The 26,264-nt window shown below is 40.7% G+C and overlaps 1 protein-coding gene across 1 annotated transcript in view; it reads right to left on the minus strand.

Moving 5' to 3' along the window:
- Positions 1 to 26,264, minus strand: part of ROR1 (receptor tyrosine kinase like orphan receptor 1) — a gene marked incomplete at both ends in the record, with an annotated part of 381,045 nt that overhangs the window by 26,798 nt on the left and 327,983 nt on the right. The window contains 3 exons of the mRNA XM_084242691.1: positions 11,788 to 12,033; positions 13,930 to 14,247; positions 16,647 to 16,774. Coding sequence (XP_084098817.1) covers positions 11,788 to 12,033; positions 13,930 to 14,247; positions 16,647 to 16,774 — 692 coding nt within the window. The remainder of the gene's footprint in view (positions 1 to 11,787; positions 12,034 to 13,929; positions 14,248 to 16,646; positions 16,775 to 26,264) is intronic.

Below are 26,264 nucleotides of genomic sequence, written 5' to 3' on the forward strand. Positions count from 1 at the left end.
GGCTACAGCCCGCATCCTGGAACTGAGGGCTTTGGAACTGAGACCCGGGCGGAGGCCCTCCCTGAGTGAGCAGGAACAAGGCGCCCAGGCAGGGGAGCGGGATTCAAAAGGCGCCATTCCCGCGCCACTGATCTGGGCTACAGCCCGCGTCCTGGAACTGAGGGCTTTGGAACTGAGACCCGGGGCACGAAATTAGGGGCGTGGGTTCCCCACGACGGTGGGGCACAAGGCAGACACAGCACCCCAAAGCCGTTGAGGTGTACCCTACCATCCCCGCTCTGCTCCCTGTCCCACGGGGTGGAAAATCAGCTCCCCAAGGGCTCTAGGAGAGATCTCTGGCGCCACCTAGCGACTTGACCCCAGCACAGGCTACTGAAGGAGCTAGTGGCCAGCTGGGGAGTTAGCCCACACCGGGCCCCTTCCGAACAAGTAGTCTGAGCTCACAGGGAGAGCGAGCACCCACAGCCGGGGCAGACCAGGCGCGCAGAAGAGTGTGCCTGAGACCAGAAGCGCAGGGAGTGTGTCCCACATCACCATTTTAGAACAGGGACATTTCTTCAGTAAAGACTACCTGCAGAAGGCTTCCTCAGGAGCCAGAGGTGAGCGGGGGAAGTTCGCCCACGCCAGACCCCCTCTGGCCTGCAGTCCAAGCCCAGAGGGGAGCAGGAACCCACCGCCGGGGCAGACCAGGCGCACAGGGGAGTGTGTCCCCACATTGGCATTTTAGAACAGGGACCTTTCTCCAGTAAAGGCTGCTTGAAACTGACAGATGACTCCTGGAAGAACCAGAGGGGAACAGAGAAGCCCACCCAAGATGCCGGCAAGTCCCAACAATACAGTGTCCCAACGCATACGGCAAATTAGAAAACAGACAGTAGGGAGGAGAAGAACCACACGCAACCTAGCAACTCTCCAGAGAAAAAGCACACCACAAAAAGAAAGCCAGCCCCCAGATTGCAACGACAATAACTTGGAAGAATTTCTGAGCCTTCCAGAAAGAGAATTTAAAATTGCCGTGATTAAAAAACTGACAGAAGTCATAAAGGAAAACAATGATAAGGGAAAAATAATCAACGATCAGAAGAATGCAATTGAGTCCCTAGAGAGGGAAAACAATGGTCAGAAGAAAGAAATTGAGTCCCTAAAGAGGGAAGTAAAAGAAATGCAGGAGATCAAAGAATTAATGGAAGAACTAAAGAATTCTGGGAAAAGCAATGAAAGCAGAATAGATGAAATGGAAGAACGAATAAGTAATCTTGAAGACACAGAAATAAAAAGAACCAAAACAGAAAAGGAAAGAGAAGTACGAAGGAAAAAGAACGAAGAAAGACTTCGGGAACTATCTGACTCCATGAGGAAAGGAAATATAAGAGTTATAGGAATACCAGAAGGAGAGGAGAGAGATGTAGGAACAGAGAAAATATTCAAAGAGATAATTGAAGAGAACTTCCCAAATGTGAAGAAGGAGCTGAAACTTGATATACAAGAAGCAAGAAGAACACCAAACTTCCACGACGAAAGGAAAAATACAGCAAGACACATAATAGTAAAGCTCCCAAGAATCCAGGACAAGGAAAAAATAATGAAGCTGGCAAGAGGGAAGAAACAGATAACATTCAAAGGAAAACCAATCAGGCTGACATCAGACTTCTCCGAAGAAACACTACGGGCAAGGAGAGAGTGGAGGGACATAGTCAACAGACTCCAAGAAAACAGATGCCAACCAAGAATACTCTATCCCGCAAAGCTCTCCTTCCTCTTTGAAGAAAGAATATGGACCTTCCCAGACAAACAGAAACTCCGGAATTTCATTGCAACTAAACCCCCACTCCAAAAAATACTACAAGGAGTCCTAAAGCCAGAACCTCAGAGCGACGAATAACAATGAAAGAAGGCCAAAAAAAAAAAAGTTATTAAAAGAATAAATAAATAAAATCAAAGGAAAGACAAACACAATGGCAAATACAGATGTTAACATATCAATATTAACTCTAAATGTAAATGGACTAAACTCTTCAATAAAAAGACACAGAGTTGCAGCCTGGATTAAGAAACAAAACCCAACCTTTTGCTGTCTCCAGGAAACACATTTAGCTACAAAAGATAAAAATAGGCTCAAAGTTAAAGGATGGAAAACAATCCTACAAGCAAATGGACCAAAAAAGAAAGCAGGAACAGCTATACTTATATCAGATAAAACAGATTTCAAACTCAAAAAGATAAAAAGAGACCCCAATGGTCACTACATTATGATCAAGGGGACAATACTTCAAGAAGAAATAACACTCATTAACATATACTCACCAAACGAAGGAGCACCAAAATATATCAGACAACTGTTGTCCTCTCTGAAAACAGACATCAGAGAAAACACATACGTAGTGGGAGACTTCAACACACCACTATCAACAATGGATAGATCAACAAGACAAAAAATAAGTAAAGAAACCAAAGCTCTAAATAAAGACCTAGAGCAATTGGGCTTAACAGACATCTATAGAACACTAAACCCCAAAAAAACGGAGTACACATTTTTCTCAAGCGCACACGGATCATTCTCCAGGATCGATCACATACTGGGGCACAAGACAAACATCAACAGATACACCAAGATTGAAATCATATCAACCATCTTTTCTGACCATGAGGGCATCAAACTAGAAATAAACCATAAAAAGAAGGCAAGGAACTTTCCTACCTCATGGAGATTAAAAACCACACTACTGGAAGACCATTGGACTAATGAGGAGATCAAAGAAGAAATTAAAAAATTTTTTGAATTGAACGACAAGGAGGACACCAATATCCTAAATGTATGGGATGCAGCAAAAGCAGTAATAAGAGGAAAATATATAGCAATAGAAGCTCACATCAAGAAACAAGAAAGAACGCAAAGAAACAACCTAATCTCGAAGCTCAAAGATCTAGAAAAAGAACAACAAAAAAACCCCAAAACCAGTAGAAGAAAAGAAATAATAAAAACCAAAGCAGAAATAAATGAAATTGAAACTAAAAAAACAATCCAAAAGATCAATGAAACCAAGAGCTGGTTCTTTGAAAAAATCAATAAAATAGACAAACCCCTAGCCAGGCTCACAAAGGAAAAAAGGGAGAAAGCACAAATAAACAGGATCATCAATGAAAGAGGAGAAATCACAACGGACACAGCAGAAATCAAAAGAATAATCAGTAACTACTATGAACAGTTATATGGAAACAAGTTTAACAATCTAGAGGAGATGGACAAATTCCTACAACTCTACAATCACCCAAAGCTAGATAAAGAAGAAATAGAACACCTAAACAGACCAATTACAATTAGCGAAATTGAAATGGTAATCAAAAACCTCCCCAAAAACAAAAGCCCAGGACCTGATGGATTTACAAATGAATTCTACCAAACATTCAGAGACGAATTAGTGCCTATCCTTCACAAACTCTTCCAAAAAATTGAGAAGGAAGGGACAATACCAAACACGTTCTATGAAGCCAACATTACACTAATACCAAAACCGAACAAGGACAACACAAAAAAGGAAAACTACAGGCCAATCTCCCTAATGAACACTGATGCAAAAATCCTCAATAAAATTTTAGCTATCAGAATCCAACAATGTATCCATAAGATAATTCACCACGACCAAGTTGGATTCATTCCAGGGGCACAAGGATGGTTTAACATCCGAAAATCAATCAACGTTATCCAACACATCAACAAAAAGAAATATAAAAACCATATGATAATATCTATAGATGCTGAGAAAGCTTTCGACAAAGTGCAACACCCATTCATGATAAAAGCCCTTGAAATTCTTGGGATACAAGGAACATACCTCAACATCATAAAGGCCATCTATGACAAGCCAACAGCCAGTATCATTCTCAATGGTGAAAAGCTGAAAGCAATTCCATTAAGATCTGGAACAAGACAAGGATGTCCACTCTCACCATTGCTTTTCAATATAATACTGGAAGTCCTAGCCAGGGCAATAAGACAAGAGAAAGACATCCAAGGAATCCAAATAGGAAAAGAAGAAGTCAAACTATCACTATTTGCAGACGATATGATATTATACATAGAGAACCCCAAAAACTCCACAGAAAAGCTAATTCAACTCATCAATCAGTTCAGTAAAGTGGCAGGATACAAAATCAACACGCAAAAGTCAGTAGCCTTCCTATACACAAACAATAAATCTGAAGAAGAAGAAATCAAAAAGACCATCCCTTTTGTTATTGAAACAAAAAAAATCAAATATTTGGGAATAAATCTAACAAAAGAGGTAAAGGACCTATACAAAGAAAACTATAAAACACTGTTAAAAGAAATAGAAGAAGACACAAAGAAATGGAGAGACATCCCCTGCTCATGGATTGGAAGAATAAACATTATTAAAATGGCCATCCTTCCAAAAGCAATATACAGATTCAATGCTATTCCAATCAAAATTTCAATGTCATTCTTCAAAGAAATAGAACAATTATTGATGAAATTCATATGGAATCACAAAAAACCCCGAATAGCCAAAGCTCTCCTGAAAAAAAAAGAAGGGAATGGAGGCATCAGACTCCCAGACTTCAAACTATACTACAAAGCCATAATCATCAAAACTGCATGGTATTGGAACAAGAACAGACATACAGACCAATGGAATCGAATAGAAAATCCAGAAATAAACCCACAGATTTATGGTCAACTAATCTTTGACAAAGGAGCAAAGACTATGCATTGGAGCAAAGAAAGTTTGTTCAATAAATGGTGCTGGGAAAACTGGGTCGCTACATGCAAAAGAATGAAGCTTGACCACCACCTCACACCATACACAAAAATCAACTCAAAATGGATTAAAGAACTAGACATAAGACCTGAAACCATAAAATATATAGAAGGAAATATAGGCGAAACACTACGTGATTTGCACATCAAAGACATCTTTACAGACACATCACCCAAAGCAGTGATAGTGAAGGCAAAGATAAACAGCTGGGACTACATCAAATTAAAGAGCTTTTGCACAGCAAAAGAGACAATAACAAAAACAAAGAGAAACCCCACCAACTGGGAGAACATTTTTGCACCCAACACTAATGATAAAGGACTGATCACAAAAATCTGCAAAGAGCTGATGAGACTCAACAACAACAAAGAAAATAATGCAGTCAAAAAATGGGCAGAAGAGCTTAAAAGAAACTTCTCTGAAGAGGAAATGCAAATGGCCAACAGGCATATGAAAAAATGTTCAACATCACTTGTCATCAGGGAAATGCAAATCAAAACTACCATGAGATACCATCTTACACCAGTGAGAATGGCACATATTAAAAAAACTAGCAACAACAAATGTTGGCGAGGGTGTGGAGAAAAAGGAACTCTTCTGCACTGTTGGTGGGAGTGCAAACTGGTCCAACCACTGTGGAAAGCTGTGTGGAGATTTCTGGACCTACTAAACATAGAGCTTCCATATGACCCAGCAATTCCACTCCTAGGTATTTACCCAAAGGACACAGAAACATCAATTCCAAAGAACACCTGCACCCCTATGTTTATAGCAGCACTGTTTACAATAGCTAAGCTTTGGAAACAACCCAAATGCCCAAAAATAGATGACTGGATCAAGAAGATGTGGTACATATATACCATGGAATATTACTCAGCATTCAAAAAAGATAAACACATGCAATTTGCTGCAACATGGATGGCGCTGGAAGGGATCATGCTCAGCGAAATAAGCCAAAAAGAAAAAGAAAAATACCGGATGGTCTCACTCATAGCAGGAATCTAGAAAACTTAAATAAGGGACCAGGAAAATGAATAACTATAAGAAAGTGAAAATCAAAATCAACAAAAAACTATGAACCAGAGACACTTTTAGGGGGGCGGGGGCGGGAGGGGAGGGATTGGGGTCAGAATGGGGGGCTGCAATTGTATGGGGAATATAACAATAAAATTTATAAAAAAAAAAAAATAAAGGAAATACAAAAGCAATAGACCAGGTATGAAAATTCCAGATGGAGCCAAATGGTCCATGACTTTTCTTATCAATGGGTACTTGTCAGTGAAGCTGGTTTAGGAGTACAAACCCTACCACTGCTAGGAAGTTCTCATTGTGTGTTAGAGGCAGAAACCTTAACTTAGAGGAGAACCCAGACAAGTTGGACAGGGTATTCGAAGAAATGTGGCTGAGAAGGTGACATAGAATGAAAGAAGAGGGTCAGGGTTTGCATGTCCAAACACCATGCAGTCAAGGTTGTGCCTATCCATTCAAATCAAGATAGAAACCAATATGGGATCACAATTAGTGGGGGAGAGTGAAAGGACATGTCCTGTGGTAGAATCTACTTAAAGTAAAATAACCAGTCTATTGAAAAAGGAGCTCCCAGAGAAACAGGCATTTTCCACAATTCTGCCCTAGAGCTGTGCAGGAAAGCAATGATAAGGGCTGCAGTGCAACTGTGAACCTGGGAGGTGTGCCTAGGTGCCAGTTGGAAAGAACATAGGCAAATGTTTCTTTTTCAACTTCATTTCCACCCAACCCACAATATTTGACTTGGAAGGTGGCCACAGGGACTAGGAGGTGAAAGCATAGTGAATGTAGATTTGCAGACAGGATCTCAGGGAAGATGGCCAACTCTGAGGACTGGGGACCCAGTACTGCCGGGAAGGGAAGAGAGCTGGGACTTACTTAACAGGAAAAGGGAAAACACGATGAGGCCGAGGGGGAGATGTTGGGGCTAATCCATATCAGTGCTGAGACTAAGTGGAGCACCTTGGGGTCTCTCAGAGCAGATGTCTTTGTGGCTAGGGGCTCCATTCCTGTATCCATGGAGCCGAGTGAGAAAATTAGTGGACAGGGTGCCAAAGACCTAGAGAATTCATGAAGATCAAAGGGAAGAGGAAAATGGTAAAGGAATGTTTATTCCTTTGAATAATTTAGAATTTGTTCTCTAAGCAGCTATAGCATGGTGGCTAGAGGACCCATAGACCTGGCTTGTCTTGGCTTTAGTAAAACAATGCCTCAATTTCTCTATCACTAAAATGGAAATGATACCTTCATGTTGTGATTACTGTGAGGGTTAATTAATGCAATGCATTTCATGCAGCATCAATAAAGTCTTAGGTCAGATACTGGTGTAAAGAGCAGCAGAGTATTCAATGAATAGCAGTCACCGTGAAAAGGCAAAGCATGTAATGGTACACATAAATGCCGAGAATGATACAACAGAGCTTAATGCAATTTGTAATTATTTTGTCTGATTCTTCTACCAGTTTGTAAGTTACAAGAGGGCATGGCCTGATTGAGCTCATTCACAAAGTATGAAATATGGTAGAAGCTCAACACATATTGGTTTCAGTGAGTTATTTCAATAAAAAATAATCATTCTAATTGTCTGGGATACCAAAGGACAGTCTTTACCAATCTATCTTTTGTCCTTTCTTTCACTTTTTGCAAACACTGCCCATGCACACAGTCCTAGTTCAGCCAATTCCCACAATTCACAGCCAACATATTTAGTTGTGCTTAATTGTATTTTCTGTCTTAGAGTGAAAGTGCATGGATAAAACAATCTGTAGCAGAATGTTCTCAAGTGTCTTTATTCTAGAAAGTATAACAAATGCTCACATTCTGCATTTAATTAGGCCTATACTTCCTTTAACCTTACTTAGTTGAAACAAAAACAGAAGTTATCAGTAGGAAAATGAGAAACCCCACAGAGATTTTGAAATCTCTTTAACTTTGACTGACTAAAAAATGCAGGAACATTCCCAGGAGACTCCATCCCATTTGAGGAAAAGATCTCATTTCAAATCTGCCCCACAAGCTTACAATTAATTGTAAGACAAAAAGTTATTGTAATCATCTATCTATCTATCTATCTATCTATCTATCTATCTATCTATCTATCTATCTATCTATCTATCTATCTACCTACCTACCTACGTACCTACCTACCTACCTGTCTATACACAAAAATACAAACACACACATATATAGCTCATAGAGTTTAAGACACTAGCTATATGTTTGAGTCCTGGGTACATTCCTTATTAAACCATGTGGCCTTGGCCTTAACTCTATGTGTTAATTTCTTTCATTGGGAAAAATAAAATCCAACTCATGCATACAAAACTATTTTATATGGAGTAATACATATAAATCTCTAGTATAGTCTTTTACTCATTGTGAATACTCAATAAATGTCAAACACTATTTTATATTATTGTTACTCTATAGTCTAAATATTATAATTTATACAATATGTACAATATGCTATGCTATATTCTGTAGCCCAAATTATAAAATTTCTATTCAGTCTCAGAGCTTCTCAGCCCTGGCACCACTGGCATTTTGGGCTGGATAATCTTTGTGCAGGTTGTTTTGTGCATTGTAGGATACTGAGCAGCATGTCTGGTCTCTATGTAGTAGATACCAATAGCATCTCCTTACTCCACCCATTTTGACAACCAAAATATCTCTGAACATTGCTAAATGTTCCCTAGAAGGCAAAAATTTCCTTCCTGTTTGAGAACCACTGGTGTAGGACAAAAAACAGTGAGTGGCTCTGAGTTAGGAGACCTAATTTCTATTAACTAATTTGTGATGTTGGGTAAATCCTATGACTTCTCCTATGGGTTTTCTCCTATGGTAACATAGTGAAAGAAACTTTATCTTTCATGGTTTTTGTAAGGATGAAGTAAGACCAAAAACAATCAATGCTCTGAGGAAGTGTAATAAAGCCTTCTATAATGATTGTTTTGTTAGAGGTGGGTTGTGGAGGGGTGATTATGAGAAGCCTTGCCTGGGAACAACAGCGGATGCTGACCTGCTCTCTTCTTTAATTCTCACATCAGGGAGCCACTGGCCTCTCAGCAGTTTCTTATTGCTCACATGTCAAGGATCCCCTACTCCTTTAATGGATGTATTTGTGGCTTGGACTGATGAATTTAAGAGGAACTGTTTTTTTTCAAAATGAAATGAAAATGTTGTTTTTAAAAATTATTATGGCAAGTGGTGAAAACTGCCTTGTCATCTCTAGATTTAACTTTCATCTAAATTTATCTCTTACATGCCAGAACTAACCAGTCTTCCAAATTTTAACCGTGTCCTCTGCAGATTGATATTTAGATCTAGAAACCTTCTGAGGGTTTCCAAGATCACAATACTAGTAATACTATGATGGATGTCTTCAATGGTCAGGGAATGTGTTTTGGCATCATAGCACATTACAGAAATCACTGTGGTGGAATCCAGAGGTGGAATCTAATGTCATTCTTGTATTTATTCTTTAAATAAGAGATAGCAGAGTGTGCAGAAAAACAGCACCGACTTTGAATATAGTTAATTATAGATAGAGAAGGGTTCAAGGTCCAATCTCATTAGTTGCATGATTTAGACAGGTCTTTAGTCCCTCTAAACTCAGTGGAATATGTCAGTAACACCATCCTCACTGTGTGGTTGTGTGTTTTATTTTTATTTTTATTTTATTTATTTATTTTTTAAGATTTATTTATTCATGCATACAAGAACTGGGGTATAGGCCAGATGCGTGGGAGGGTGAGAGGATTCACCAGAGACAAAGCAGAGAACAGAACAGGCAGAGTGACTGAAATACACTGCTGAGGGGAGCAGCGGGCGAGACAGGAGAGGTCTGCTGCGCCATGTGGGATTCTCGCTGGTGGGCCGGCATCCAATTTGCGCTGCAGAGGCTGCGGACAGCTTCACAGTGCTGAGCTCAACTGCCTGGCCACCAGGGGAGGCCCTGGATATGTGTTTTAAATGAAGATGAATATGTGAAGAATGGGATATCATGAGGATCTTGTAGTTGGGGTGATTGTTCTCTTTCTTCATGGTCTGAAAGGCCAGTTGGGCTTCTTTCACCCCTCAGAATGTGCATTTTGTCTGACTGTTCAGGAAGCACATTGAAATGAAAACCAGTACTTAAAAAAATTATTTAGACATAAATTCATTGTAATTAAGCTTGGATCAGATTATCAGCAAATCTTTCAGTTTATAAGTACATTACCACCCTACTTCTGATGAACATTGGTTGAAAATTAAGGGTTAGAAGCCACCTAAGTACAACGGGATTCTCCGAGTGGAGTGAGTAATGTATTCCTTCCTTAAGATAATTCACTTGATCTCCTTAAAGAACACATCAGTGCCCTGAGCCAGCCCCGTAACAAGAGCCAAAGTTGTGCATCAGACATGACTGCCATTTCCCAGCTGGGTGAATTTGAGGCTCTCTAAGCCTCAGTTTCTTTGTCATAGCACAGGTTAATTATACCTGCCACAACAGGTAGGTGAATATAAACAAAACCTACAAAACCCACAAGCACTGAGCCTGGCATGTGCAAGGTGCTCAGAAAATGTTGCTTTTATCCCTGGCTCTACTATGCAGATTGTCACACCAGACTGAGTTAAGGAGAGGGGGCAATTAAGTAAATGAATCAACATTTCATTTTATTCTTTTCCTTCTACTGTTGAGTATGACATGGGGAAAAGTCATAAATTATTAAGTACAAGTTATTTAAAAATATAGGCTTTGAAGTTACCAGTAGTGTTTCTGGTAGAGATATGTTGTCTGTGTTGCATATGAAGGCATTTTAAAGCCCAGTAATGCAAAATGGGTCCAGTCACCTCTGAATCTTGTCCTGTTTAACCATCCATAAAGCCATTTTGCAGGGAAAGAGTTTGGTAACATGCAAAATGTAAGGATGCAGTAGTAGAATAATAGTTTTCCAACTTTTCATCACTAAGTGTTCTTATTAATAATATATTTGTATTGCTTCGGACCTCTTTAGTATATATTTAGATGCCTCTTTGGTGTTCCATAACATTTGAGCTAGTTTCTGTTGCATGCTATTGTATCATGACCACTTTCATTCTTCTTTTAACCCCCTTCTCCATAGTGAGCCATCAAACAATATTTGCTAAACTGAGAACTAGCATTTCTTTATCTAAAATTATAATAGACAATATTTATTAAACATTTACTGTGTTCTGGAAAGCATAAGAGTTTTTCACTTAATGACTCACTTATTCTCACAACAAGCCATGGGCTCACATCATTATTATTATTTTCATTTTACTGTTGTGGCTTTCCCAACAGTAACATCCTGATTCCCACATTATGCCTGGGAAGTCCACTTGATATTGTCTATGGGCACTAAGATGGACTGATGCCAAAACTGTCCCACACTCCAGGTTTTACCAACATCTTCATTCTCTTTCTCCTGACCTCTAAACATTTTATAGAGGGGGGCACAAACTGATTGAGAAATTTCATTTTCTTCCCGTATTTCTTCTGCAGCATAAAAGGATGAGATGAGGATACAGTTCATCCACAGATTTTCACAGAAGACTGGGTAATTGCTATAGTTTCATTCCGCTTGATGGGTATTTCAAGGACATAGGGAAAACAGTTACCTTTCTGCTTCCAATATACCTGTTGTGCTAAAACAGTGCATTTGGACATGGACCATTATGAATAACATCTTTACATGAATGACAAGCGGTTTCTCCTCTGCTTCTGCAGAGATGGGTACCTATTACACCCACTAATTCAATGGAGGCAGGTATAAAGGTAAGTTCACTTCTTGAATGCATGCGTTCCTTTCCTACAAGGTATTTTATGTAGAAACAGCAAGGACTATTTACCCTAGAAACACAGCTTGAGAACAAATACTGGCAATCTCCCTCACTCTCCTGATTCTCCTAAAGGAAGGGGTATAGGGTGGGCATCTGTAAAAGTGATTAAATATATTTAAGGAAATGCCTGGAGACTTACCACATGCAGGGATGTCACACATTTCAGACTTAAAGTTTTCATCCAAGGTAAAGCACCAGGGTGCTTCCTTCTGATTGCCTGGGTTGCGGCAGTAGGAATGGCCTCCATTCAGCTCTGGGAAACGGAGGCCTGTGAAGGTGTGCGTGTGGGGGTACTGGGAATTCCATGGTTGACACTGGCGCCCTGATTTGGTCACACTGACTGTCCCCCGGTAATCCACACCTGTACTGTTATAGCATTTGTGATCTGAAAAACACAAAAAGAAAATCCCAAACTTTGAAAAACAGAGGAGATGCTGGAGCTCCCAGGCAGCAGTTTCTGGAAGGATGTGCAATTACCCTCATGGCCAAGACCTCCCTGCTGATCAGGGACCAGCGGGGGCAGTCCCCCAGCTTTGGCTGGATGTAGGCAGTTACATTCTTGGGAGGATTTAAAGCTTATGCTTCAGAATAAAACCAGTCCCCCTGCAAGTATTTTTATTTTATTTTATTTTATTTTTTTTAAAGATTTATTTATTTATTTATTTATTTATACAAGCACTGGGTACAGTCAGAAGCACGGGAGGGTGAGAGAATTCACCAGAGCCAGAGCGGGGAGCAGAGCAGGCAGAAGGACCGAAGTACACTGCTGAGGGGAGCAGCGGGCGGCAGGAGAGGTCTGCGCGCCATGTGGGACCCTCCTCCGGTGGCCGGGGAGCAGCCGGGGATCGAACTGGCGCTGCAGAGGCTGCGGGCAGCTTCGCAACCCAGCGCTCAACCGCTGCGCCACCGGAGAGGCCCCTGCAAGTATTTTTAATATTGAACACAGAAAAAAATCAGAACTGGGGTGGGACCTGTGGGCACAGGAGTCATTTCCTCATGAATTGTTCAGGGAAGGTTCAGGCCAACTGTACTTTCCATTTCTTTTGATGCCTTAGAGCATGAATCATGTGATAAAAAATCTAAGTTGGTAGTTCATAGGAAATGTTTATTTGGGCCATCTATGCACTGATGGACAGAACACCCTTGAGAAGGAGGTCCAGTTATGTCCTCCTCCTAGGTGACCACACTACTCGAAAGCACTGTAGCATCTATTGAGTTGAAATAAATTGGAGTTTGGAGGGGTAGTGATGACAGGAATAATAGTAAAGACCATATGCTAAGCACAATGCTAAGCATTTCAGATGCATTCAATTATTTCATAATATAGTATTAGTTACCAAAGGAAATAAAAAAAAAAATTGCCAGTCAGTTTAATTCGATGAATGGCAAATGTACAAAGGAACAGTCTTTTGTTTGGTGGTGGTGAGAGGATAAAGGATGGAGGCGAGTATACATATAAATTGTGGTATAATACACACCATAAAATCTATCATTAGTGCATTTATTACATTCTCAATATTGTGCAATCTTTACCACCCTTGACTTCTAGAATGCTTGAATCTCTTGTCCTGAAAGGACCCCCATCCCATTAGGCAGTCACTTCCTACTGCCCCCTGCCCATGGCAACCCTAATCTGCTTTCTGTCTATTGGTTTGTCTATTCTGGATTATTCATATAAATGGAATCATGGAATAATGTCTGGCTTTTTTCACTTAAGGTTCCCACAAAGGATGAAACTAAGCAAAGGATTATGATGCTTGTTAAAGTTTCTGCACCCCAAGTTGGTAGAAAAAGCTGCTGAGAAGATCAGAATTTTAAATAAAGATCTGTGTATAACTAAAAAAATGTTTTCCAGATTCACCCATGTTGCAACAAGTATCAGAACTTCATTCCTTCTCATCCAGCCATCCATCCAATGTTGGACATCTGAGTTGTCTCCATCTTTCAGCTATAGTGAATAATATTGTTATAAACACATGCATACCAGTTTTCATTTGAATACCCATTTTCATTACTTTTGACTACATACCCAGCAGTGGCATTATGAGGGATGTGGCACTTTTTATGTGCAGTCATTGAGGCACCATCAACCCTATTTTGAAGTTATCTTCTTGAAGGTAGACACTTTCATCTAATCCACCACTAAATTTTCTACTCCCAGGAAGTATTTAGCCCATTGGAAGGGAATCTGACTAGCAATATGAATAATTTTACACTTTTCATTGTGCTGTGGGGATGCTGGGCCCCAAGGCAGCACAGATGATCAGGGGCTACCACCTACTTTTATTGATGGGATCCGCCATGGGAATTCCAATCCGAATACAGTTTGCAGCTTCTGGGCTCTCTGGCTGGGGGAGATCTTCACAGTTTGGCAACTTGAGCCTCATCAGAATCATGGGATTTGATCTTGCAAATATGTATTCTGTTTGACACAGGACATTCTCCAGGATTTCACATTCATCGCGACACAAGTCACGGGGCTTTGGGACGGATGAGGTTTCATCACAGTAAGGGAAGGCATAGTGGCACAGGGAAGGAATGGCGAACTGGGAACACTTATCAGATAAGTGACTGGAGGTGCCGATCATGGTGAAGGCAGCTGGAAAACAAACACAATTATTAACTCCCAGGGGCCAAGGTTTATCTGCTCCAGTTATCTAGTCAACAGATATGAGATCTAAGCACACATTGGAAGGGATTGGCTGTGCTCAAACAGACATGGCCAAGAGAAGGAGATTCATTTCAGTTGTCTAAGCAGATTACTTTCACTGGGTTGAAAAAAAAATCATTTTGACTGCAAAGTTAAAAACAGGATTAAATTACATATGTACCATTTCCTAATAAAAAGAATCAATTAGGTTAAAGCACAATTTATTTTTCATTTTTGCTACAAAGCAACAAAACATTGGGTTTCATCCGGTACTTTTTATTCATTTTGTAAGGCTTCTACAGCAGTTGGCAGCTGCAGGGTGGAACTCACTCGCATGGATGAACCTGATCACAGGATGTGTGTCTTGCCTCTGAGTGCTGTCAGTCTTTGGATGACTTCTTTGTTTTTTTTTTTTAAAGATTTATTTATTTATTCATACAAGAACTGGGGTACAGGCCAGATGCATGGCAGGGTGAGAGGATTCACCAGAGACAAAGCGGGGAACAGAACAGGCAGACAACGAGATACATTGCTACTGCTGAGGGGAGCAGTGGGCGTGACAGGAGAGGTCTGGTGCACCATGTGGGACCCTCACCAGCCGGCCGGGATCGAACCAGTGCCGCAGAGGCTGTGGACAGCTTCACAGCGTGACACTCAACCACTTGCGCCACCAGGGGAGGTCCTGGATGACTTGTTTAATTCCTTTGTAGCTTGACTGCTTTCTATTCCATCTTCTGAAAGTGAGGGGACTCACTTGAAAATTCTCAAAGAGCACAACTCAGTTGTTCTGGGGTGTATCACAGAATGTGAGTGGTCACTTACTCTACCCTGAATCCAGTATGGTCTCCAGGGACAAAAATAGCACCAGCCTCCCTTTCCATACCTCCATCAACAGGGAGCTTCTCCCTCACAAGGCAATCTCTTAGGTTGTGGGTGCATTGCTTCCCAAAACATATTCCTCACAACATTAATTCTATAGAATATTAAGAGTGTTTGGGAAACTAGTGGTGGAACACTAGTCCCCAGTGTTCCATAACCAAACAAGTTTGGGAAAGGCTGGATAAACAAAGATAAGTGGATTTTTTTTTAACTGTAAAACTTTCCAGTAAGAGGATATCCTTTGAAAATCTCCAAGAGAGGATTATTACAAATGGGTTACTAAATATTTATATCAGAAATTCCACTTATTTTTGTGACTACTCAGTGAAAAGTAAGCTAAAGTGTCTTTACATGAGCTTACAGCTCCTCCCATCAGTCCTACTTCTGTTCTCTGGAATTTCACACAGTCCTCCCTCCTAAAAGCATGAGGGATTCAGCAAATGGCACCTACATCTTCCTAAAGTTGCTACTCCAAGTTAAATAGGTGTCTCTGGACCCCTCTGGACATGGTGTCTGGACCTTCTGTTGTTCTGTGTGCCTGCCTTAGGTTTCTTGCCTGTCTTTTAAATCCTAGCATTTTCAGCTAAACAACAAGGCACCCAGTTCCATCTGAATTTCAGATAAACTTTTGGGATGTATATTTAAATTTGGCCGTTGTTTATTTGAAGTTCGAATGTAACTAGATGCCCAGTTTCTTATATGCTAAATCCAGCAAACTTACTAGAATCTCATAAAGACAGTTTTAATGGCTTGCAAGGGCACATGAAACAGAGACATGATAACCTCAGAAATGCAAGACTCCTGTAAGTACCAGAACTAAGACTACGAAATTGTGTAAGGTTGCCAATACACCTCACATGTTCTAGAACATGATTTGCCAATAGATTTCCATTAAAAAGATTCCTTCAATTCAGAAAAACAAAGGGTAAAATACAGAAATCCAGGTCTGTAAGAGACCTATGATCATCTTGTTTTATCATTCATTTCAGATGAAGAGATTTTCATCTGAAGAAATAATGGATCTTCAGTAGTCAGTAGATCTCAAGGTCACAGCAATAGTAAATCTGGGATCAATAGGCAGAATTCTAAACTCTAAATTCATTTCCTTTCAGGCTACATGATGTTTCCAAAAACTCTGTGAGGGAAGAGACATACTGGCTTACTCATCACACCATCACATCTTCAGCATCCAGTCCAGTTTCTGGTAAGTGTAAAGCACTCAATAATATTTATTGAGTGTTTGAATGAATGTGAGACTTCTCAAAGCTTCCTTTTCCTCTAAGGGCAACCTTCAATAAATTATTTTAATGTAAATTCCAGAGCACAGAGATCCTATCTCATGCTTCTTTATGGTCCTGCTCCCAACCTCTATGCTTACTCTCATCCCATGTCAAGAGAAGAACTCAATAAAACTTGTGGTGAAAAAATAGCTCTTCAAGGTTCAAATATAATTTTTTATTTTTACCTACCTGTGATCTGATTTTCTATTTCCCCCTGCATGTGCAAAGACTCCATGTAGACTGTGCGGTTGCCAATAAATCTGGCACATGCAATCCCTCTGTATGGTTGGCAGAATCCATCTTCTTCATACTCATCTCTAAAAATAAAATACAGCATTAGCTGTTGCAGTACATAGTTGGTTCTGACCGTGCGATGTCCTAAAAAGTCACTAGGGGGCGTAGTCGGGCACAGTAGCCTAAAGACTGGGCTAAGGAATCAGGCTTCTCACTTCCATCCTTCACTTAAAACATCTGTTGGTCATGTTGGTCAAGTTTCCTTCACCACCTCCCCCCTCAGCCTCCCTCCCCCCAATCATCCTGAAGCACAAAATCATCCTTAAATATGGGAGAAAACACTTTTATTTTCGCAGCTGGTGGTGGGCTGGAAGATGATGTAGTAAGAGTAAAGAGGAAATGAGTTGGAAATCTGGGCACACGTTCTACAGTTTTTTGTTTTGTTTTTTTGAAGCACAGATTATTTCTACTTCATTTGCTACAAAGGCGTGGGTGCATTATGCACAAGATCCACTCCAACTGATATGTCAACTAGGAGGTTCCACAGGGTGAGATGCTGGGCGCAGCTGGAAGAAACCAGAAGACAGTCCAGTTACATGGCTACTGACTACTGAAGATCCATTATTTCTACGCTGCAGAAAGAGGGCCAGGGCAAACCACCAACTGGAGAATTTCAAGTCACTAATTTCCAGGAAATCTAGAGAACATGTCAATAAACATTTTGATCCTCTAAAATAATTAAAAATAAAAATAATCCTTTAAAATATTGCTGCCTTGAAATTTTATTTATTTATTTATTTTTAGAAGATTTATTTATTTATGTGAGCACTGGGTACAGTTAGAAGCGCGGGAGGGTGAGAAAATTCACCAGAGCCAGAGCGGGTAGCAGAGCAGGCAGACTGACAAAGTACACTGAGGGGAGCAGTGCGTAGCAGGAGAGATCTGCGCGCCATGTGGGACCCTCTCCGGGGGCCAGGGATTGAACCAGCGCTGCAGAGGCTCCAGGCAGCTTTGCAGCCCAGCACTCAACCACGCTGCGCCACCAGGGAGGCCCTGCTGCTTGAAATTTTAATAATAAAGTGGGGGAGGAATAGAGATCTTACCCTAAAGACAAGGGACACCAGGAAGTAAGGGGATTACTGACAATGTGCAAGTGGCTGGAGATGAGGGCACAAGATGTCAGGTTTACTTTGAAAGAACAGAGGCTTTCACCTTCCACAGGGCCTTGATAAACACAAGACACCAGAGTACAGAATATCCAGTTATTTCTCAAAGGGAGGCAACAGCCAAACAAAAAACCACCTGCCCACATAAGGTTGACTTCCACCCTGGATGCTCCTCCTCCCAGAGCTTGCTGAAATCCATATATCATTTGAAGAAATGTCATTTCTCCTCACTGGCTACTTCTCATTGCTTCTGAAAAGCATTTTAGGGCAAAAGTTAGGAGAACAACATTATCTCTCTGTTTGTATCATTTGAGTATCCTTAGCAAACTCTGAGTCCTCTGAGACATGTTTTTTTTTTGTTCTATAAATGTAAATAATTGATCTCTCAACCTTGTAAGTGAAAATCACGAGAAGCCTATTAAATGCAAAAATTTTTTAAAAGTGCTTCACAGAGGCAAATAGGATTATTATTCAAGTATTTGCAATTACTAAAGAACACATTAATTTAAAGGACAATATCGGACTAAGTTCCTACTTTGTAAGATGGACTGTGGTCAGTGTTATCTACCCCACTTGGGGGCTCAGTGTGTAAGTCTAGAAAGTCCAAGATAACAGGAAATTGGGGGGGGGGGCGGAATATGATAGGGTTGGTCACTCGTTTTTAGTGGCTTTCTGTTTCCTACTCACTAAAACAGTCATACTGAAGCAGAGATGGGGGAAGTATCTTCAACTTAGTCCTGAAAAGAGTTTGTATTGCAAAGCTCTTAAAAACTTAACCTTTAAGTACGAGTACAAATGAATATATCATATACCTGACATAAAGACATTGAAATTTTAATGTTGCAAAATCCTGTGAGCACTCCACATGTTTACTTTCATAAATCCTGGAGTAATGTTGAAGCCTTTTTGGCTTAAACTTTACTTGGGTTGTAAAATTAACCCCACTTTTATTGGGTAACTAATACCATAAACCTATGGGGAGAAAGAAGGTTCTCGATGACCTAGTCTTGGATCTCGGAAAATGAAGTACTGAGACCAGCATAGACTCCAGCACCGCCACTCCTGCTATTATAGATGATGCTTTTCTATCCCTAGGCATTAACAGAGTTCTGGATTTTTAAGGTGTCATTCTGAGAACACTCCTTCCTCCCCCACATTAAACTCTCAAGGCCTCAATTTATATCTCTTGGGAGGACAAAACCCTGGAATTACCCCTAATATAAATCCCTAACCTACTGGGAGTTCCCATATTTTATGTGTGAGGCTTAGGCTAAACTTCTTACCACCTTTCCAGTTCAAGACTCTAAAAAGACTCTTTGAATATGTTTTTTAAGAATAAAAGGGAATGTAATTCCTTGGCCACATATTTCTTATCAACGGCTCAGAATTGCAGGTATATTGAATTTTTCAGTGTGCCCAGAACTCCTGATACTCTGTCCAGCCTCTTGGGGACAGAGGTCAAAACAAAAACAAAGCAAAACAAAACAAAACTACTTAATTTCATTTGCCAGGAAGCAGTTCTCAATGCTGGTGGCTTTAAAAAATCTCCTTAGGATGCTCTCAAAGGTAACAATGTCCAAAGTTCACCTTGGACCCACTGAATTATACTCTCTGGGGATGCATGTGGGTATTCACACATTAAAAAAAATTTTTGGGTGATGAGAAGATGGTTGAGAACCATGGAACTGTACCCTTCAAATGAGTATTATCATGCTTGCTTTACAGAGGGAGAAACTAGGGTTCTCAGACGTGAAGAAACTGACTTAAACTTACAAAGGCAGCAAGTGGTGGAGCTAGGATTTAAATTTAAAATTCAAGTTCAAGTCATTACACTGTGTTGTTAGATCCCTTATGATGTTCTGCTTTTCAGTACTGTTTTTTTTTTTTTAAAGATTCATTTATTTTTATACAAGAATCGGGGTACAGGCCAGATGTGTGGGAGGGTGAGAGGATTCACGGGAGACAGAGCGGGGAACAGAACAGGCAGATTGATGAAATACACTGCTGAGGGGAGCAGCGGGCAAGACAGGGGAGGTCTGCTTCACCATGTGGGATTCTCACCGGCTGGCCGGGATCAAACCCACACTGCAGAGGCTGCAGACAGCTTCATAGTGTGGCGCTCAACCACCTGAGCCACCAGGGAAGCCCTTCAGTACTGTTTTTAATTAAATCAGCTGAATTATAAATGAGGTTGGATAATGAGCTTTTATTCTGTACAGGAACTGTTATGTTTCATTACATATAAAATAGATATTAAGTTACTTAATCCTAATGACAGTCTTAGAGAGAAGGTGAAGGAGTAATTACATTCACTTTACAGATGAGAAAACTAAGTGTCAAAAAGAGTAAAGAAGTTGTCCAAACTTATACAAGTAGAAGAGTTAGATTTGCTCCAACTTAATGACTGCAACCAAGGTATGCAGTTACCTTCCAAAAGGTTTGGTTATGGAGATTTTTGCATTGCCCACAGGGACTTTCTGCTGTGAAGATACCTTGGTGTCTGGTGGGAGGCAAAATGGTTTTCTTTTAAACATGAAGTCATAAATGCCTTTCATCCTTTCTATTTTTTCTGATGGCTTTGGCTGACGGGGAACAAATGCTCTTCCAGCATCAGTCAGTTTTATGCTTTTCTCCTCCTCACACTTCTTTCATCATTGATGTCCTCCATGCTCAGCAAATTAAAAACACAAAGCGGCAGCAAAAGTGCAAGGACACTTGCAATGAGAGTGCCTGAGGCTAAATTCTACAGAGAAGAAAAGTGCATTGTAAAAGGGCAAATGGAATTGTGACCATTCACCACAGCGGCTGGCACCAGCATGTACCAGCTACCTCACCGTGATGTTGAGATGCAGGGGTGCCTTGTAATGGGAACTCATATTTCCCATAAAGGTAATTTTGTGTACAAAATTATCTACAACCTCCTCAATTCCCTCCTATGTGACTGGGAAAAGCAAACACAGTTTGCTCTCTACCTTCGCTGTCTCTTGGGTCTCTTGCTTCTTCTTCTTCTTTTTTTCTTAAATAAATCTAAGTAACTTTTTTTTTAAGATTTATTTATTTATACAAGAGCTGGGGTACATGCCAGAGGCGCGGGAGGGTGAGAGGATTCACCAGAGACAGAGCAGGGAGCAGAACAGGTAGATGGACCGAAAGCACTGCTGAGGGGAGCAGCGGGCGAGACAGGAGAGGTCTGCCACGCCATGTGGGTATCTCCCTAGCCAGCTGGGAATCGAACCTGCACTGCAGAATTGAACCTGCACTGCAGAGGCTGCAGAGGCTGCAGACAGCCCCAACCCACTGCGCCACTGGGGAGGCCCTCTCTTGCTTCTTGAGGAAAGGAGTTCATGTGGGATGGCCAGACAGGTGAGTGCTGGTGGCCAAAATGGTGGCAGCTGGAGTATCTACCCATGAACCAATTCAAACCAAGCAAAGGGAAGTGTTGTTGCTACAAGCAACAACAGTTTTTGCAGTGGGAGGGAGTTTTACAGTGACAGTGGAAGTCAGTAGCTTCACATTCCTGGGCAAACTTCTCAGGTCAGTGAGCAAAGAAGAGAGCACTTGAAAATGAAAACACCCCTTGTAAATAAAGGGCATATGAAGGCCAAGACACAGTTTTTTAGGAGCAGGGACAAGGAAAGGAGATGAAAGCATGGGTAGGTGAGGTAAGGGGAATGAAAAGATGCAGAATACCCCTAATAGATGCCAAAATGGAGTTGGCCCAAGTTGGAACTATGTGATGTCTCCTCAAGATCTCTCTAGTGCTTCTGGGTAGGGCAAGGTTTCTGCCTCAATTGAAGAGAGAGAAGAGCAAACTCGACTGTTGACTTAGACACATGATTAAAAAGACACCCTTACAACACCTGAGAGGAGAAGTCAAACATTGTATAAAAATGAACAACGATATAAAAAATAAATAAATAAATAAATACGGGAAAAAAAAAAAAGGGCACCTTAATGTTAGTGGGGAAAGTGTGAAATGAAGTTTGGCTATTTGTTTCCAATACTGTTCTAATGTTAATTTCTGCTTTTGATTCTTCTACTATATTTATGCAAGATGTTAAGAGAGCATATGGGGTGAAGGATGTATAGAAATGCTCTGCACTATTTTGTGCAACTTCTCTGAAATTTAAAAATATTTCAAAAAAGTAAAGAAAACATAGAAAGTTTTACAGGATGATGGAGAGTGGGCATTTTATTGTGTGCAGACAGAGTAGGAGATGCTATGATGTGAGAGTGTTGGGAAGGATCTCAGCTGACCTCACTTAATCTTTCTAGTGATCTGATAAAAATCCCTATCTCTGGATGACTAATTCCCATCATTAACAATTCATGCATTATTTGAGCCTTGACTTACTTTATATTCACATGCTTCCAGGAGAGATGACCCATTGGATCAGAAAGACATTAACATAGATTGATTGTTACTAGCTGCGGTGGGTACTTTATTTTTTATGCAAAGCTGTACAGCAAGGAAGGTTGGAGCAACAATAAGAAGTGTGCTTGGGGGCAAAGAGCCATCTCCCTCCCCTGCTTTACATGCAGGTCCAGGAGCAGCCTGGTGCCAGTTGAGATGACAGCACAGGCACATCTGCGGAGGGGGGCTTGGGAGTCATTAGTAGATGAGACCTCTCTCACCTGGTTCACCCTTCACCTAGTCACAAAGTTATCTCAGAATAAAAACTTGATAAGGTCATTTTCTCTATAAAAATCATTATACTTTTCTCACTTTCTTCAGTTTCCAGTTTTCCAGCCTTGTCCTCTGCCAGTCAAACTTATGAATCTAATGGTGCAGCCACACTAGTGACCTGGCTAGACTCAAAACAGAGAATGCACTTTGCTGCTTCATGGTTGCCTCATGCCTCCCCAAGGCTTGGCAAACCCTTTACCCACTTTCACACTCATGAATGCCTTGTCCTCCTTAAGAGTCACATGCTCCTAATTCCTCCTGGAAAGAAGTTAGACACCCCCAACTCCTACCTAATATCTTTATCACACCAGTCAGCACATTTCTGACTTTGTATTAGGTTCATCTATTTAGTGCCTACCTTGCTGCTACTCTAAGACAAGGACCATGTCTGATTCAGCCTCAAACAGTAGGGCCCAGCCCAGTGCCCAACTCAGCAGACATGGAGAGGGTGCTGCAGACAGATGTTCACATCCAGGGCTTCAGAGTTAGAAAAAAGGCTTGTTGCCTGACTAACCAATGGAACTGTAACAGCTGTGGATTTGTCCCGGGTTCACCGTTCACCCACTGCCAGGGAACTTTCTTCATATCAGAAACACCCTCTGAACTAGAAATTACTTTCTTTCATATCAAGTTTCCACTAGATTATGGGCAGATCTAACAGACTTACTCAGCTGAACTGATTCTTCCTGAAGAGCTAGGCCCTAAAATGTTCTCCTTTGGGGTAATAAGACCAGTTAAAAGGCATGTTTCTCCCTAGCAGGAAGAGAATAGACATAGAGGTAATTTGCTAATTGTAAAAGCTCATCAAACTAAAGCACTGTAAGGGGCAGGACAGGACACAGTGCAGGTTTTCTGATCCCATGCAGACCGGGTAAAGGAGGAGCCAGAGTCCTCAGTAGTTTTGCAGGTTTTTTATTTGGGTTCACCAGGCATATGGCAGGCAGGGGTGCTGGCTGGGGGGCTGGGAGGCCTGCCAGCCTCCCAGCCCCCAGCAAGTCTTCACTCTATCTGGGCTCTCTAGCGTTCGTTCTGCTGCTTCTCGGCTTCTCTTTTGGCTTCTGCTTCGGCTTCTGCTGCTGCTGTGGCTGCTGCTACTGCTTTGGCTTCTACTGCTGCTACTGGTGCTGCTAGCGTCCCCCCATGACACCGCCCTTAAAAGCATAGTCTTAACTCAGCTGAATCCCATCTACCTATGCCCACACCCTATTCCAGGTGCCCGCCATCAGGCATGCATTCAGGACAAGGATCCATCATCTATCCTGATGGCGGAAGGGCAGAAAAGCCTGACATTTTCTTTACCCTACAAGCACTAAAAACAAAAACAAAAACTTGTACACAAGTGCTCTTAGCAGCAAAAACTCAAACAAAAACTTGTACACAAGTGTTCTTAGCAGCAGAGTTCACACATCAAAGGTAGAACAAACCCAACCTTATCAACAGAAGAACAGATAGACAAAATATGGTAGAAATGTGCAGTGGAATATTATTTAGTCATAAAAAGGAATGAAGTATTAAAATATGCCATAAATAAGAAGGATATCAAAAACATTATGCTAAGTAAAATAAACCTGGCATGAAAGGACACATATTATATTATTCCATTTAAATGAACTATTCAGAATAGGTAAATCCTAGAAACAGAAAGCAGAAGTTGGTTACTAGCTGGGGAGAAGGAAGAATAAGGAATAACTACTCAATGAGTATGGTCTTTTATTCTGTAATAATGAATATGTTTTGGAATTATATGGAGGTGTTGATCACAAAACAGTGTGAATGTACTAACTGCTACTGAATGGTATACTATAAAATGATTAATTTTATGTTATGTGAATATCATCTCAAGTAAAAAAAAAGAAATATCATGTATATGCAAGGAACAGGTAGAGAGGCCTTAGAAGAGAGTCAGTGGTTGGAATTTCCAGCCGAGGGTTCTAAGAAGAGGTTTAAGGAGTAGCTGTGTGGTAAACTGCATTGGCAATTTACACAGTAACAGCGGGTTTCTTTGTTTTGATTCTCATGGCTCTTCAACTAGAAAGCCAGAAGAGTGGTTCTCCAAGCCACAGCATGGCAGCCTCATGGGAATGGATTGCAGTGAATGAAATAATCCAAAACATCAGATTTTATCCTATTAAGCCCCTTTCAAGAGCCCCATTTTGAGTCAAGGAGGAAATCACATCAAGATGCCTCTGCTCAAAACCCTGAATCTCAGTTTGAAGGAAAACTAATGGTTAAAGAGATAGGGAAGCACAAAGTGAAGATTTTCTCAGATGGAAAGTAATTTCTCTTTGCTCAAACAAAAATAACTTGCCAGTGCCTGCCCAAGTGAGCATCATGTTCATAAATGGATAGGAAAAATACCTTTAAAATGTGTTTATCAGATAACATATTAGCTGGCCTGGCTAAAGCATAGCCATGGCAGATTCACACACATGGTGCTTCCCAGGATTGGCTTTAGTAACCAGGGGGTGGGTATGAAGCTTCCTGCCTAGGAGGAAGGGTTTGACCTTGGGAGGTACCGTCAGATCTCTTAAAGATGAAAATTAACTGTCTTTTAATGAAAAAGGGGATGCATAAAGTTAAGGATCCCAGTAAAGACTGCAGAGTTATTTGAATGTGGATAAAAGCTCACAGACACAAAATTCAAGAACAGATTAAAATCTGATGTGGGATGTAAGTTACTACCTTTCCAAAAATATGTCCTTCCTTTTTCTGGACAACTTCTAGCCTTGAAGCATCCTTGATTATCTGCCAACCAGGAAGAGCGGAAATCATTTAAGGCTTATCAGCTTTAACTGCACACACCTTGGAATAAAAGGCCCTTGGAGAAGGTGCATCAAAATTATAGGTGGAGAAGTGGGAAGTGCTGGTTGGAGTGAAGATGAGAAGGTGAGTGTCCTGCAAGGGGAGCTGTTGAAGGGACCAAAAGTAAGACCTTGGCTGGCTCACTCAGGAGAGCACAGGTTAAATATGTGATCACAAACTTCTCTCACAAAATCTGTTTTCTAAAGATCAAACCAAAAATGGGTATCAAAGTGGGTAATGTGTTAACATACTTGACCTTTAAGGTCAGCTTTCAAAGCGAGCCAATCCAGGACATCAACCCAGAGGGCTGATGACTCAGAGAAGACCTCAATCTTTAAGGCTGAGAATTTAGCTAACTCAAATATCCCTTCTCATACTGGAATGTCTCTGTGAGTCCAAGCAATTTGAGGTGATTGTGTCAAATATCACTTGCTGTTTCCCACACCTGGATACTGATAATTGTTAACATTTATTTCCTTAGCAAAAGAATCCCTCTTTCTCACACCACGTTTTTTGCTTTAAAAAATTAAATTAAATTTTAAGTTTTTTCCCCTCTTGGCCATGAACCATTAAAACAAACAGATGAATAACATTCTGTCATAGTTTCCAGAAAAGTACATAATAGTTACTTGTGTTCAAGTTAGAAATGGGAAGGTATTGGCTTTGCTTCACAGAGATGTCTGGAAACACAAGAGTTGCATTTCGCTTTGGAAAAGGAGCAGGATTACCCAGGCTTGTATCTCACAAATGCAATTTGAGGGAAAATTATGCATGTAATATATTCTATTCCCATTTAAACACATATTTGAAATGATAAGACTGCACTAGCACAGTTAGAATATTTGTAAGAATATGGAAGATCCCTACTAAAAAAGTATGAGTGATTTTTTTTCTCTCTTCTATTTACTGAGGTTTTTG

Source organism: Talpa europaea, assembly GCF_964194135.1.
Source record: "Talpa europaea genome assembly, chromosome: 9".
Taxonomy (NCBI): Eukaryota; Metazoa; Chordata; class Mammalia; order Eulipotyphla; family Talpidae; genus Talpa; species Talpa europaea.